This window comes from Fundulus heteroclitus, chromosome 12, assembly GCF_011125445.2.
Source record: "Fundulus heteroclitus isolate FHET01 chromosome 12, MU-UCD_Fhet_4.1, whole genome shotgun sequence".
NCBI classification, from domain to species: Eukaryota; Metazoa; Chordata; class Actinopteri; order Cyprinodontiformes; family Fundulidae; genus Fundulus; species Fundulus heteroclitus.
In genome coordinates, this window is record NC_046372.1 from 24513665 (window position 1) to 24529564 (window position 15900).

At 39.0% G+C, this 15900-nt stretch overlaps 1 protein-coding gene across 1 annotated transcript in view; it reads left to right on the top strand.

The window, feature by feature from the left end:
- fras1 (Fraser extracellular matrix complex subunit 1) overlaps window positions 1-15900 on the top strand; it is a gene marked incomplete in the record, with an annotated part of 388110 nt that overhangs the window by 188727 nt on the left and 183483 nt on the right. Inside the window, 2 exon segments of the mRNA XM_036144334.1 lie at window positions 1591-1731; window positions 5038-5184. Of these exon segments, the coding sequence (XP_036000227.1) occupies window positions 1591-1731; window positions 5038-5184 (288 nt within the window).

The window sequence follows — 15900 nt, forward strand, 5'->3', positions numbered from 1 at the left end:
TGAGCTCTCTGCCAGTTAAATGTTCATCAGATTGACAGTCAGGGGGGACGTCTCTGTAGGGCTGACCTGAAGGTCAAAGTTTGTGTCCAGGATGTGTGGGGTCAGCAGACATGTTAGCTGCCCTTTCACGACATTTCACTCTTCATCCAGAGGGCTTTTTCAGTTCGAGGCAAGAGTTTCATGGCTACAGGAGTGTACTGTTATGCGATCTAAAATCATATGCAGATTAGGCTCTGGTAACAGTGGGACTCGTTAGGGCCCTAATTAGCCTGGTTCACAGAGAGGTGTCATGGTTAAATGCATGAAGGATGTGAATTAGGTTGAACCTTGTTGGGTATGAAGCATATTGCTGAACTGTAGGTTTTTAAAAGCTGGGTTCTGAGACCTTCTCCTCTGTTTGGAGATCTCCAGTTTAACATGAGTGGCTTCCTTCATCCCCCCCACCCCCCTCTTTGAGGATGAGCCAAACCACACCGTTATGGACGAACGCAGGACAGACTGAATGACTTTAGAGTTTTGCATCTAAAAGTTTTACCCGTTTCCTGAATTGAAGGCAAATAGCTACATTATATGCTTAGAAAAAGACTAAAAACTGTTTGATCATGATAAAATGATGTTATATACACCAAGCATCCGTCTTGATAGTGTTTTGATGGTCCTTTTTGTGGGTAAAAATAGCCCCAGCACCGGGTGCGATGAGCAGATATAAACAAATGTGGCGCCATCTAGTGGCAGTATTGCAGAACTAACATAATGCCAGTTTGCTTAATTAATAAATCGTTTGCAAATAATGCCGGACTGAGCCTGATCCTCTGCAATGCCTCGCAGTATAAAGCAGCAGCTCGGCGTGATGAAGACCAACCATTATCAATTAAATAAACCGATTTATAGCAAATTTTAAGAGCCTCATATCAGAACATTTACTCACATCAGTCAACTCTGCGTCACATCTGAGCCTCGGCAGGTTTAGCGTCCGCTTCAGTGAACACCAACGTTCAGACTGGATTCCCAGAGACATTTCAGTCTTTTCCCTCCTGGAATCATATATTTTAGCATTTTCTTCACTGGATCATTGTTTCGCTGGGAGATGCTAATAGCCGTTAGCCGCTTCCTTGTTTTATCCCCTGCTGCACATGCGCAGTGATGTAGTTAAAAAAAAAAATGAAAGGATTTATTTACTAACAAATTGAGCAAAAACAAAGCATAAAACCCCAAAATAACAACTAATACACCAGCAGGACGTCATAATCCTTCATTAAAATCTTTGTATGCACCCAGAGTGAGCTACTGACATATAAATAAAAAAAGTCAAATGACGTGGCTATGCACCTTTAATCTGTAGACATCTGTAGTCTCGTTCTTGATCACTCGCTCCTTGTCACACTTTCTCTATCTTTGATCTTTTGTCTATACAGTTTTAATAATCCCCATTGCACAGATGACTTAGTTTTTTTGTTAAATAAAACTTTATACGCATCTCGTTTTCTGTTGCTATAGTCGTGCATTTGGCTCCACCCTCTTCTCTTCTGTTTTGTTTTATATTATTTGTGTTAATTATGAACACATTGTGCTTCCTGTGTCCTTTTCTAGATTGCCATCCCTCCTGCCAGCGCTGCACTGGTCCTTCTGCAGAGAACTGCTCCTCCTGTTCGTCCCCGTCCAGCCTGTTCGAGGGTCGCTGTGTTCCCACATGCCCACAGGGCTTCTTCACACGGGACAACCAATGCCAAGGTGAAAAAACGCATAATTGTGCCTCCGTACGCCACACTGACTGCTGCATTGTGTTCCCAAGGCCTTAATTATAACCTCAGCTGTAAACTCTGAGCTCTGACACAGCGTTTTCAGGAGGTGAGGACTCAACAGATTGTCCGCTTTTTTTCAAAGGTGCCCTTATTTTCCACGGCTGGAGGCTTGTCAGCAAATGGAAACAAGTTTACGTTAAAACTCAAGTTTTCTCTTTAGTCAGATTTATTCGCCAAACATTTTAACTGATTAGTTTACAAGCCTGAGAACGTATGAAAGGTGAAATCTAAGAAATCTTCTTAGAGCCTACGTAAAACAGGGTGTTTTTTTGTTGTTAATTTGGTTTTGACTGAGAACGTTGGTATTTACCGTACTGCATCTTCTTCTTTAGGACTCCTATAATCCTCTGTGATGTGGTAAAGATGGATTTCTACACCTAATCCCAATTGACGATGACACTTTCTTATCATCTTAGTGCTTTGAGTTGATCCCCGTTTTTCTCCTTTTGTTTCTCCGCTCGCTTAAATTGTCAAATTATCAATATTAGGGGGCGCTACAAAATAAAAACTAATTATTACATCTCTTCTCTAATAAAAAGTGTCTGACTTTTGATTTTTCAGTTTTTCCACAAATGTTTTAATGCCGGGTGCCAGACAGATGGATGTGTAAGTGCATCCTAACACTTTTGGCTTCCATGTGACTCCAAGCTGTTCTCTAATTGGTTACATAAAGATTTTCTGCTTTATTTTTATACAGGAAACCTTTATGATACCAAAGCTTTTTGCTATGAGTTGTTGAATCTGAACAATCTGCAAAAAACAATTACAAAAAAAAAACTGCAGCCCAAAACTCTAAAGCTACAAAGTTTCCAAAACGTCACACTTGTTGCCATCATGTGATTACAGAACCGTTCGCTCACATTTAAATCCTACTTGCAGTGGATTTAAAATACAGCACCAGTGTGAGGAAGCCCCGTCTTCACAGTGACTGCGGTTGTCTATCAGAAACCAAATTAAATGATAATAGGAGTGTATTAGTACAATGGCGTGTTGACTGCAGTGAGCTCAGCAGGGCTTTTCATCGTGTTTGTCCACCTCCTTAATGAGAATCCATTTGCTCTAATCTATCGTTCATTACCTCGACTTGCTTTACCGACTCTGACCTCATTTGCAGCAGTGTGACCCCCTCCCTGTCTCACATTAAGCAGCTCCGTCCGCCGGGCCTTTCAAGAACCGTGAATTTTGCTTCTTATCGTTAAAAAAAATAAAAAAATAATTTAAAACAAAACATTTCTTTTGTTGCTTTTAATCCAGCCCTGGCTTGATTAATAGAAAAGTGCAAATGAGGAAAGATGGAGGCAGTTAAGACGAATGTTCTGTGATTATCTTTGGTTCTGAGGCGGCAGAATGAATGGGTTCTGTTTGCTTTAGTCTCCTTCAGCTCATTTGCTCATTAGAGGATCTCCAAACTCCTTGAAGTTTAGAGAAAACTTCAAGGAGTTTGGAGGTTTTGTTAAAAACAAGAGAAGAAATGTAGATTTCTATAATCCGTGCTTCATATACATTATACTGCCAAAAGTATTCACTCCCCTGTCTTGACTCCCATATGAACTTCCATATCAATCGGTTGGGTCCAATTAGATGCTGGTCCACCCTTTGCATCTCTAACAGCTTCAGCTTTTCTGGGAAGGCGGTCCACGAGGTTCTGGAGTGTTTATGGGTATTTTTGTCCATTCTTCCAGAATCTCAAAAGTTTCTCTCAAACCACTTACAGCATAACCAAGTCCAATTCATTTCCGGTTAATTGAACTCCAGTTTGTTTAAATTCCAGATAATTGTCTGATAGTTCAATTCAATTTAATTATATCAATGAATTTCTGATCAATTTAGTTCTGTTTGTCTATAATTTAAAGGCACTTTGCAACACAAGGGAGTACACATCGTAACCAACTACTAGTGTTCGGACTATAAATCACATCAGTCAAAAAATCAGATTCAGAAATACTTTAATAATCCCAGAGGGAAATTATTTTCATTACACCCTCCAGATATACAGACAACATATATAAATATGTATATATGTATGGGTGTGTATATACATATATATGTGTGTATATATATATATATATATATATATATATATATATATATATATGTATGTGTGTATATATATATGTGTGTGTATATATATATGTGTATATATATCTATTATATAGATATATATATACTATATATTATATATATTATAATATATATATATCCTATATATATATCATATATATATATATATATATATATATATATAATTACTATATATATAACATATATATATTATATATATATATAATATATATATATACAGATCTAAAAAAATAGTGATAATGTGTAAAACAGTGTAAAAGAATTAATAAATGTCAATAATGCTTCATAAAGAGGAAAAAATACATATATAAGTCGCATCGGACTATAAGTCGTATTATTTAGACATTTATTTCACACAATCCAGGACTAAAAACTGACATTTAATCTGGTAAGCCAATTTATTAAATCACACAGCTGTATCCACAACCGGCTGAATAACATGGAATATACCTGGGAGGATGAATGGAGTAAATTAGCAACTCCAACCACCAGGTTTTATTCAGCGCATTCCAGCGTGACGGCCCGTTACACTGAATTAGCTAATTACGGCTAAATCAGACGGTGCTACATGCTAAGCTAACAGTACGACACAGATGTTTCAGAGCAACATAAATCTCACATTCATCAACGAAGTTGTAACCCGCCAGGACAACAGAGCTGTAAGCTAGCGCTAGCTGTTAGCTTCACATCCCAATAACAGGTTCTGACTCGGTCTATTTTCCTTAGAGCTGCACCACACAACGCTCTGCTGCGTGAATACAGACTGAAACAGAGAAACATAGAAACATGTTTGGTATTTGTTGTTTATAAGTTAATGTTTCAATTCATTTTTAAGTGGTACAGGAGCAGGATAGTTTTCACAGGCCTAAAGTGCCCTCTTGTGGCTCTAAATGGTAATGTTTACTCCTTGGTTCATGTTGGTCAATATGAATTACCATTTAAATTTGATATACACGTCACACCTGATAGTCAAAGTCGCAGGATCGGCCAAACTATGAAAAAAGTGTGATTTATAGTCCAAATAAACACGGTATGTATAATCCAATTTATCCACTTTTCATCTTTGCAGGGAGCTGTGTCCCTCCAACATTGTCTAAATCTTATACGCTGAATATCAATGGGTTTTTATGATCTGTGTCCTGGTTTTTCCCAGCGTGTCATCCGTCCTGCCAGGCCTGCTCCGGCCCCTCCCAGGCCGACTGCACCTCCTGCGCCCCCCAGGTCTCCCTGCAGAGCGGCTACTGCTCGACAGGCTGCCAGGAGGGTCGCTTCCTCAGCGCCGTCACCGGAGAGTGTCTCAGTAAGTCTGCTTTCAGCGCTGTGTTTTCATGAAATATGCTGCCAGGAGGGCTTGTTTGTGCAACAGTACTGGACTCTACTGGGAAATTAATCTCCTGCTCTACCAGAGATTGTGCCTTGCTCTGCCCGCTGAGCCTTGCATGATGACACACTCAGACATAACTCTTCTTCTTACCTGCATCATTTCACGGAAACAACAACCATCTCCTTTAGATTTTGAGATTTTTTTTAAAATCTAAGACTCTTTCCCTTTAATTGCTGTCTATATTTTATCAAAGGAAATAAAAGTTTATTTATGTAGCAGTCCATGTGGTGCACAAAGTGTTTTACAAGCTAAAATACAAACAAATAGATGCTCAGAATAGATAAAATATAAAAACGCATAGGCAAATAACAGGATTAAAAAGACATAAAAACTAAATTAGCACATAACAATTCAGTTTTTTTAGAGCTATATAGAAAAACAAAACCACAAAATAAACAAAAGTTATCCACACTTGAACAGCTAGGGAAGACCCAAAATGAAAAGATTTTAATCTTTCAGGACAAACTTTTACGTTTTGTGTGTTATTCTTCTAAGCAGTTTCTTTCTTTTTCTCAGTAGGCTCGGCTTCTATATAAAGACCATTTACCATTTATCTCAAGGTATTAAATTCAATCAAATCCTCCAGCTTGGTCAAAACGTTTCCTATATAAGGAAACCCAGCAGATTGCATCAAGTTTTGACAAGCAGAATAACTCATGTAGTCCACAAATCTGGAGGTGTGGCAGTATGGCTCAATTGTTAAAGCTGAAGAACTTCGAATAGGGAACAAAGCAACGAGAATTAAAGGTCCTCAGGTCAAACGAGACTAGAATTTGACTTTATTTGCACACAAACAAAACACTTTGTGTGGCACTTGCCACGCACACGGTGAAGAATGGTTGGTGGAAGCATCATGCTGTGGGGACGCTTTTCTCTAGCAGGCACGGAGAAAAGGGTCAGAGTTGATGGGAAGGTGGATCGAGTCAAATACTGATAGATTCTATAAGAAAGCATGTGAGAGGCTGCAGGATACTTATAAACTGTCTGGCTGGACAACAACCCTCCACATACAACCAGAGCTACAATCAAAACAGTTGGTCAGAATGGCCTAGTCCAAGTCCAGACCTAATTCTAAATGATAATTTTTGCACACTTGAAAATAATGTATGCAAAATTTGCATCCACGGATGCTCTCAATCCCAAGCTTGAGATATTATGAAAAGAAGAACATGCAAAACTTGTATTGTCACCAGAAGGCGATCAATTGAGCGGCCCTTAGTAAAACACAGACATGTAACAAAACAACATGCACACCAAAGCTACACTATGTTATTAAAAAAATCTAATCACAGCAGGGATAAGTGAACGTTTTAGTCTATTAGTCTCGAATCTTGGCAGCAGATATCTGCGTCTGAATGGAAGCAGCTTACATTCGTCATGCAGTGGGTGGGCTGGATCTACCAGGATAAATTTGACCTTTTTCACTGACCTCTTCTTATACAAGTCGGTGACGTCACTTAAGGCTGCATGCCCTGACAGTTCGGTTTGTACCTGTTTTTGCAATTTAAAAGACAAAACCAACAGATAAAAGTAAAAAGACTCGATAAAAGATGAATAAAACATTTACATAAAAAGGCAGATTTGCACAAAGCGTCCCATAAAGACACACTCCTCGCTCATGAGCCTTCCTACAGAGTGACCTTCAAACATCAGCCGCTCATCATTCTCACCAGAGATGCCCACATCTGTGTAAAACGGGTAAAGGCATACTCCAAAGGAGGCTTTGTAGAGTCTAATTTAATATGAAAATCATAATTTTTCTTTACGATCATGAAGAGTTTCATGTCCCGCAGTGTGTAAGATTTTCACACTGGGGGACACATGAATTACAAACGACCTCGCCGTTAAGCGCATAATAACCGCTACGGAAGCCGTGGAGTGTCATAAATGTGACGATGTAAACATGTGCTTAATGTATTACCTACTGTTAATAGCTAACAGCTACGGCCATCATGTGAAATGGTTTTCTGGCAATGCTGTTAAGTCTGCTTGTTTGCTTCTAAAGCCGCTTGTAAATTCTGTGAATTTCTGTTTTTTTTTTGGGAGGACAGAGTATTGGCTGGACCAAGCTGTCCTATTTGTAATGAAATATAAACTTCATTGTTATGTTGAATTAACTTACTTGTTGTGGTTGGAATTCTAAACAATAACTGGCTTCCCAGAGTTATTGAATAAGGAAACGGTGGAGTGATTAAGTTCCAGAACTTTTACTGAGAAACAGAGCAGAGATCACATAGATGGAAAGTAATCGCACCCCACGGTCTCGCTGCAGTCTGCGTCTGTCTGTTTCTGCCCCTCCTCACTTTCGGCTCTCCCTAATACTCCACAGTGGCCTTGGCATGAGACAAAACAAAGACAGTCTATCATAGACAATCATCATCCCACATAGTAGCTACGCAGCATTTGGCCTTGCAATCAGCAGGTCCGAGTGCCGAGAGGCCAAAGTGACTTCAGAATAATATTCCCATAATACCTGTCCAGTAGAAAGCTGCAACCTCCACATTTGTTTTGGATCCCCGCTCCCTGATGAATTATCTTCACTCCACCTGGTAATAATAGCTCCGCCAATATACTTCACTTCTTTTTCCTTTATTGGTTACTTTCTATTCCCTCTCACTGGGCAATAAGTATGAATGGTCCTCCATTTCAACAGAAAAGGGCAAATAGAAAGATCTACGGTCGTCTTTGCTTGTTTACTATTCCTCCTCCACCAACAGCATATCTCCATGTAGAAGGCAGATGGGGAAAACACGTATGGCTGACAAGTTTGTCCCCTTTCAGCTACTGAAATAAGAAATAGCACTGCCATTTATGTATTTATAAACTACTAGTTCTAAGCTATGAGAACGAGAATTTTTGATGCGAGGTTATTTAGACTCTGCCAGAATATGCATTTATAAAAGCAATACTTGATTTTTCCTTATTAAAAGCTAAAATAGTTACACACTGTCTCTTTAAGGTCTGAAATCTGATACAATATGTAAAAAGTTTTAGGAGTATGAATACCTGAATTATCTGACTCTAGTCTGTGTTGCTTTGCGGTTTTGCAGCAGGAAGCGCCTATATATTAATTTGGCATAACTATATTAGAAAAGTCTTGTTGCTGAACTAAACCGGGGCGCTAAGGACCCAGGAACCCACTTTTAAGCTTGTTTCAGGTGTTTTCCTGCTGCCACACACCTGATTCACAGGCTTCTGCAGCATTTGATGGTGGATTAGGTAACACAGTCATTAGACTTAGGTGTGCTGGAATAGAGATGCATCTAAAACATGAAGGGCGAACTAAACAATCTGATATCAGTTTTAAACGCTGGGTCATTGCATTCGGCTGCTCCATGAGGCACATCGTCACTCCATATATGGTCGTGTGGACCCCACTGTATAAAAGCCCAGAGATTGTTATTGTGTCAGACATATGCAATCTGCTGAAAGGCCAAATTATGATTTATTTATGTTGGTATTGTCAAGATCAGACAGTTTTTTGTTAAAATATGCTGAAATATGCTCTGTGAATATTGTCCTTTTTATAAGCTGCAGGTGTGAAAGGCTTCTTCAACCGTTTGGTTCCAAAATGAGGCACAACTCTCACCTCAAGGGTTGTTTGGGTCAGCAGACATAGACTTTTTTTTGTCAGACCTGACCTTATTAAATTCATTGAGATTCTCTGAGAAATTCCCAGCAGTGCTGCTGAGCGCGCTCAGCGTTCGCTTGGAGACCTGCCTGGTCAGGCGGCGCTGCTTTTACACGTATTGATTTCCTGCTACGGAGCAACTTTGGATTCCTGCGCAGGTTTCCACACTGATAGACTCAGAAGAAGAAGTGGAGTCATTCCGTGACTCTGAAAACTGAGACTTTAGCTGGAAGTCGCCTCCTTAAGCCACTAATCCCGCTTCGTGCTACAGACGCCACATAAGCCGGTTAAACTCTTATGGTTGTTTGCAAACACGCACACTGATCTGAAGTCCGCCTCGCTGAGCCAACACAGTTTATTAAAGTACTCTAAGGCACTTTTGGGCCCAAGATAAGCTGTCATCATCATTTTATTCTAGTTTAAATCTGTAAACATGATGCTTCCTGTTTAACTCTCTCAAACTCTTACTTTAAGTTTCTCTTTCCTTTCTCACCTGGCTAATCAGAGTCTGGGATTTCATTCTGTGCCGTCACCGTTGCATAACTCGTTAAGGCACAGTGTCTGTCACACTCAGGCATCATTTTCTGAGAGCATCCATAAGAGCCAGATTTCTCACCGTCTGCTGTCTCCTCTCACCTTCTCTCTGTCCATCATGCTCTCACTCTCCCTGTGTTTCCTCCTGACAGCGCCTCTCACCTCCATCGCTGGTCCTTCCAGGCTGTCTTTACCTTTAAACAGCAACGTTTCAGCGTTGACTCACCTGATACTCAGTCAGGCTGCTGAAATTCAGAAAAGCTGACGAGGCAGAAGTGGCTCCTTCAAATTTCTTTCATTTCTTTAGATGTTTTCCTGACATTGTGAAAAATGTGGGTAAAATTCAAACCTTTTTAGTAATGGTTCTTGGAAAAAATACTTGTGGTCTGTATTGGCCATTTTTTTATCTATGTAGGAGTTCATTGATAAATTTAGCTAAAAACAAGAAAAAGGGGGGAAAAAACGAATGCGCTTCAGCTTAAGTTCAAACTGGTGGTCGGACACTCATCTTCAGTATTTTCTGCTATACAGCAGAATGCAGGGTTACATTAATTATGGCAAATTGTTTAAGTTTTGAAGCAGGAAGACGGTCCCAGACCATCACACTGCCACCACCGTGTTGGACTGTCAGCATGGCGGGTTTTTCTGAGATGCTGTGTTCGTTTTACACCAGATGTAACCGGGCCTCCGTTTCTGCCTCGTCAGGCCACAGAATAATTTCCCAGAAGTCTTGGGGATCATCAGGGCATTTTATGGTAAACATGGGATGGGTCATTTCTTCTTTTGGGTCATAAGTGGTTTTGATCTTTGAACTCTCCCATGGAGGCCATTTTTGGCTAATTTCTCTTTCTTATTGTTGAATCGTGAACTCTGACCGTAACTGAGGCAGCGAAGCCTGCAGAGCTTTAGATGTTGTTGGTTATTTTCTGCCCTCTTAAAGGTATACTATGGTTGATTTTCCAGCGAGGCTCCCCCCAGAGGGCGAAAGTAAAAGTGCACTGTCATAAAGATGCTCAGCTGTTCTGGTTTCTCCGTCAAGCCAGGCGCGGTTGTTTTGAGCTTAGCAGACAGGCGAACGCAACGAAAAGTCGAAAAAATGGCAGTACAAACAATGACTAACACAGTCTTGTAGATTGTTAGCGGGACCAAAATGCAGATAGAAAGTCTGGGTGAGCATTAATAATGACAACAGTTGGGCGAAGAGGACATGGAGCACAGACAATCAGGCAGTGTAAGAGAAGAATCCAGTAAGATACAATGAAAAACCTCAAAATCAAATACTGAGGCAGGCATTGAAAATGACAAAGGAACCAGATGAGCTAACCAGAGGAGACGTGTAACGGCCGTGGCAGACTGAAGGCAGGAGACTAATGAACACAAAGAAACCACTAACCAATGGAAAAACACTGATCTAAGAGAAATAAATCTGAATGCACAAAGTATAGAACACAGTAATAAGCTGAGAAACTAAACGTAAAGGAATTAACTAATATGGAAACACCTTTCTAACAATTATTAATACAGAGAAATTAACTGAATATGGCAAGACCAAATTGAACGTACATTAACAAAAATGAAATGATCAAAAGCACAAATGAAAACTAAAACCCAACCAACCAAAGATTGGAACCGGGCAGTAATCAGTTCTGGGTGCGGGTAATGAAAATTAACCAAAGAAATTTGGTTAACAACCTTTTCTTCATAATTTAATCAAGAATCTTGATTGTCATTATGTAACAACACTGAACGTTTGGTGAGACTCTGGCTCAGAATTCACACATAATGAACAGACACAAATCAAGACATAATGTTCAAGTTAAATGCAACTACAACATCTCCTGAGAAGTTAAAGACGTGCAAATAGTCCTTAGCATTTGTTTACCGTGTTTTTCAGACTATAAAGCTCACTTAAAATCCTTAGATTTTCTCAAAAATCAATGGTGCGCCTTATAATCCAATGTGCCTTATATATGATTAAAGTTGTGCTTATTGACAGATTTTATGTGGTAATGCTCCGCTTAATGGATCTGTGGAGCATTACGGTACACTGTGTCACTACCTGATAGGACCCCTGAGCTGTCTTCAAGACTGCCCGACTGTAATTTCTAAACTAGAAGATCATTCATACAAAGCCCCCCACATACTCGGGCGTAGTTAACTCCGCTGAGGTCCGCATGTACTCAAGGAGTGATATTACACACTTTAACGTGCCTTTAATTCACAACGTGCCTTATAATCCGGTGGTCCTGTCTGTAAACATCTAACAGACGATGAACTGGGCTGGTGTTTTATTTGGTTTTCAGCAGGGGATGATTGCCTTCACAGCTTTGGGAAAGAAGCTGAGAGATGTTGGACCTGTCCAGACGAAGCTGGGTTTGGGTGTATAAGACAAACTTCTTTGTTGGTTAGGGGGTCCTGTCACAAACGTTTCTGTGCAGATATCTTAATTTGGCTTTGTTTATCTTTGTAATTTAGGATGTTGTTAGATTATTAAAAAGCCCACTGACAGCGGGGACTGGGTGCACTAAAGTGAGCAACTTGGCAAAGATTTTAACCAATATTCTTGAAACCAAGTCTCCATAAAAAAATTTAAGCTAAAATGATAATTAAGGTTTCACAAAAAAAACTTTCCGTCTTGGCTTCCCATACTTCCATATACAAGTAAAATTTTTGTTTAAATACATACCTTGTCCTTACAAGTTTCCAAATTAATTTTGATTCTAACCTGAAGGGTACAAAAACACAACTCCAATCTCAGCGTCATTATTTATTCAGTTCAGTTCATTTATTTTTATGAGGCGGCGTTCCAAACAGCAAATATGGTTTCACAACCCTTTATAGAACAAACACATCCAAGTTATATACAGAAATATATAATCATTTCCGTCCAATCATACTGACAGATTAAAGTTTATTATTGTTATCAATAATTTAACAAGAAAAGCTAAATGAAACACTGCTGAGAGGGAAAGTAGCAGCCAGCCACTCCTATTCCAATACAGTCGATTAACTGATCATAATTACTGTGACCACCGCCATATAAGCAGGATTTTGTCAGTTTCGGTGTTCTAGAGCCAAAAGGTGTGTGTTAGCACAATGCTAGGATGGAAAGAAATCAGCAATGACCTTAGAGAAAACACTGTTGCTGCTCAACAGTCTGGGAAAGGTTATAAGGCCATGACAGGATGGTTAGAGGGACACTTAGACAGAAAAGCCTATTCTGTCTAAAAGTAATATAGTGGCACAACTTTAGTGTGCAGAGTTGCATCTGAAAGACTAATGGGTTATTACACTTTTGGATAGAGAGAGCAGCGTGAAAACGTTTATGAATTTCGGGCCCAGCAGACCCACGCCTATTTTATCATGCTTTAAAGTAGGTCAGAAACTTTCATGTTTTTTTTCTTTCCAATATAGACCTAGAATGTCTACAAACCAATTCCCTACTTTGTTTTCCTAAAATACTTTGTTTTACTTTAAACAAACAAAATGCCATTTAACTGTCTATTAAAAATGCTTCGTTGCACAGACATGCTTACTCCCCTCGGAAAGTCGAAGAATTTTTTTTTTTTACTTTTTTTACTTGCTTTATTTAGCCACTTTCTTTCAAAATGTGACTAGTAACAAGTCTAGCAACTTTTTCCTGTGTTAATGGTGACTTTATGTGAAAGCACCAATCGTTCTGGAGTCACTGCACTAAGCTTGTGAGCTTCTACTTCCCTCAGCACTGTCTCACAGGCACACCACAGCTGCTGCTGAGGAAAAGAGAGCACAGAGGAGACCCACAATACTACATTTACAAATTAATAATGCATGCACAAAGGTGTGGATGGTCCTGGCCTGGATTATAAAGATATATAATTTCTCATATAAAATTGCCCTGAAATCCTCTGGGCTTAAGGGGTTTGACAACTCCTTGTTTGGAGAAGACCAAGCAAAGCATCTCAACACAAACATTGAAATGCATTGTTTACATTTCAATTGTTTTTATAGTGTATTTTAAATCTATGTTTATATTTAAATCTCTGCTTCACCTAAAACTGTAATCTAACTTTTACTGCAATTTAACATAATTCTGTTAAAGTGGGACTTTAACAGAATTATGTTAAAAAAAAATCTGGAAATCTCAATGAACCGTTGGAACGACGTAAGAGTTAGCCTTAAATACTGGGGGTGCACTTAGTTTTTAACATTGTTTGTCCACTGTAGCTTTACCTTTGTTTGATTATCAGCACAAGAGCAGAATCTGTTCTGTATTTTTGTGAATTTAACGTTGGGGTAAAAATGTTTCTAACATCTGCAAAAACTTGAGCATTTTTCTCATCTCCTGACGAAACAAACCTTTTGAATTTGAAGGCTTTTCACTTTTTGTATCCAATACATAGCATACATGTGAGTTGTTGTTTCTATTCATTTTTCCTTTAGACCCATGGTGTTTCCATTATTTAACAATGTTACAAAGCTTTAAATAGACATATAGACAGGAATGTATCACCATAGAAACCCTGTATAATACCACTACAATAAAAGGCACAGGGGCAGGTTTTTCTTTTCTTCTTGTGAGCCTGAAAGCTCTTCAAGACTGCACAGCGGCTCAGTTGGTAGCACTGTGAAAAACTGAAACAAATTCACCCAACATGTATAATTCTGGACTGTGCCATGAAGCCGGAATAACCGGAAATAACTCACACATCCACAGGGGGAACATGCAAACCCCATTTAATTTAATAAACTATTAAAAACTAAAAATAGCACAATTTAATTTGATTAAATGAATTGTAATGATGCATGTTTTTATAAAGCTCTCAAGCATCTGTCAGTATAAAATTGTTATAATAATAATAATAATACTTTTTATTTAAAAGGCGCCTTTCTAGACACTCAAAGTCACCGTACAGAAGGGTAAAAAACAGAATGTCAGAAACAAAATCAAAAATTTTAAAAATACCGAGGCTGGGACAGGGAAATTGATAATTAAAGAGAATAGGCAGTCTTAAACAGATTTGAGTTGTGATTTAAAATTTAGAAGTTGTGATATCAATCTTCTTACAGATGCTTGCATAATCGTGCACGGCTCATATGATCACTAGAGACATTCTGGTGTAAGGTTTTGCTTTCAGCCAAGCAGACTTGGAAGGATGATTTTAACTTTAAGTCGCCTATAAACAAACATAAAGTATATGAAAATGAGCACAAAAAGCCCCCCCCAGCAAAAATCCCCCCTTAAACTCTGGAAAGCTGTCTTCAGAACCACTTTACAGGATAACAGGAAAGCCCGCCTGGATGGAAAATACTTAAAAACGAGGGATGAAAAAAGACAGATCCAAAAGTAAACCACATCTGAGCTGAAAGAGAAGTTAATGCCTTCTTTAATAACTTTGGTTCTAAATCCATTTGTTAGGGTGACATGTCTAGACAAGGTGAAAACACATCAGAAAGGACCACCCAGCTTTCCCTGTCGCTGTGCTCTGTTTATTCTCACACCTCAACTTTAAACATAGAACATATCCCTCCTTTCTTTCTATTGTTTTCCAACCCAACACTGAACACAGGCTGCACGATCAAAAAAATACTTCAGTAAACTAATTTTTTTTTGTGTTTTGACTTTACAAACTCTTGGCTAAGCAATAAAGTGAGAAACACCAGCCTCATTAAACAACTTTGTGTGATGAATGTTGCAGGAGAAGCAGGAAACTCGGGGTAATGTCTCATAAAACTGACCCAACAGGAGAGTAACAGCATTCGCTCTGTGTGCGGCACATTTATAACTCTAGAATATCTTTTTATGTGCTTCAGAAATGGTAACTATGCTATAAAGAGGGACTCTGAGGAGCCAAATCAATACCATTTTAGTTTTATATTCAGTTTTAGTCTGCACAGTCAATAATCCTTGACGCCTGAGTTATCTTATCTCCGGCGTGGAGCAATTTGTTCAGTGCTCAGAGAGGGATCACCAGCAGAGCGCTGGCAGCAGGAATGCTGATTCGTGCTTTGTTGCAAAGTGATAGTATATGAAAAGTTTGATTGTTAGATGACATTGTGAATTGTTTTTCCCTCTTCCTACTGTGCTGCTGTTTTGCCATCCTCAGAAACAAAAAGATTCACGCTCCTGATCAGAAGGAGATAATTGGAGGCTTGAGTTCTACAAGCTTTTACTCTAAGAAAAGCTTCTTTGAATTTAATTACACATGCAGTCCTGGCTAACGTCAATATGCAGCCGGGAAAATAAACATATAAGTTAGTTAACATGTTTAGAGAGCCACAAAATGTTTTTGCTTGATATTTTTCTCCTGAAAACCTTTCAAAAAGAGCCTGCACTCTGTAATGCTACACAATTATGGAGCAAAATAAAATGTTTCAAAGCAAAGTTGTTGAATGAACTGAATTTATATAGTGCTTTTCTAGTCATACCAATCACTCATAGCGCTTTACACCAGAGCGGCATTCTCCCAGACGCACACATTGATATA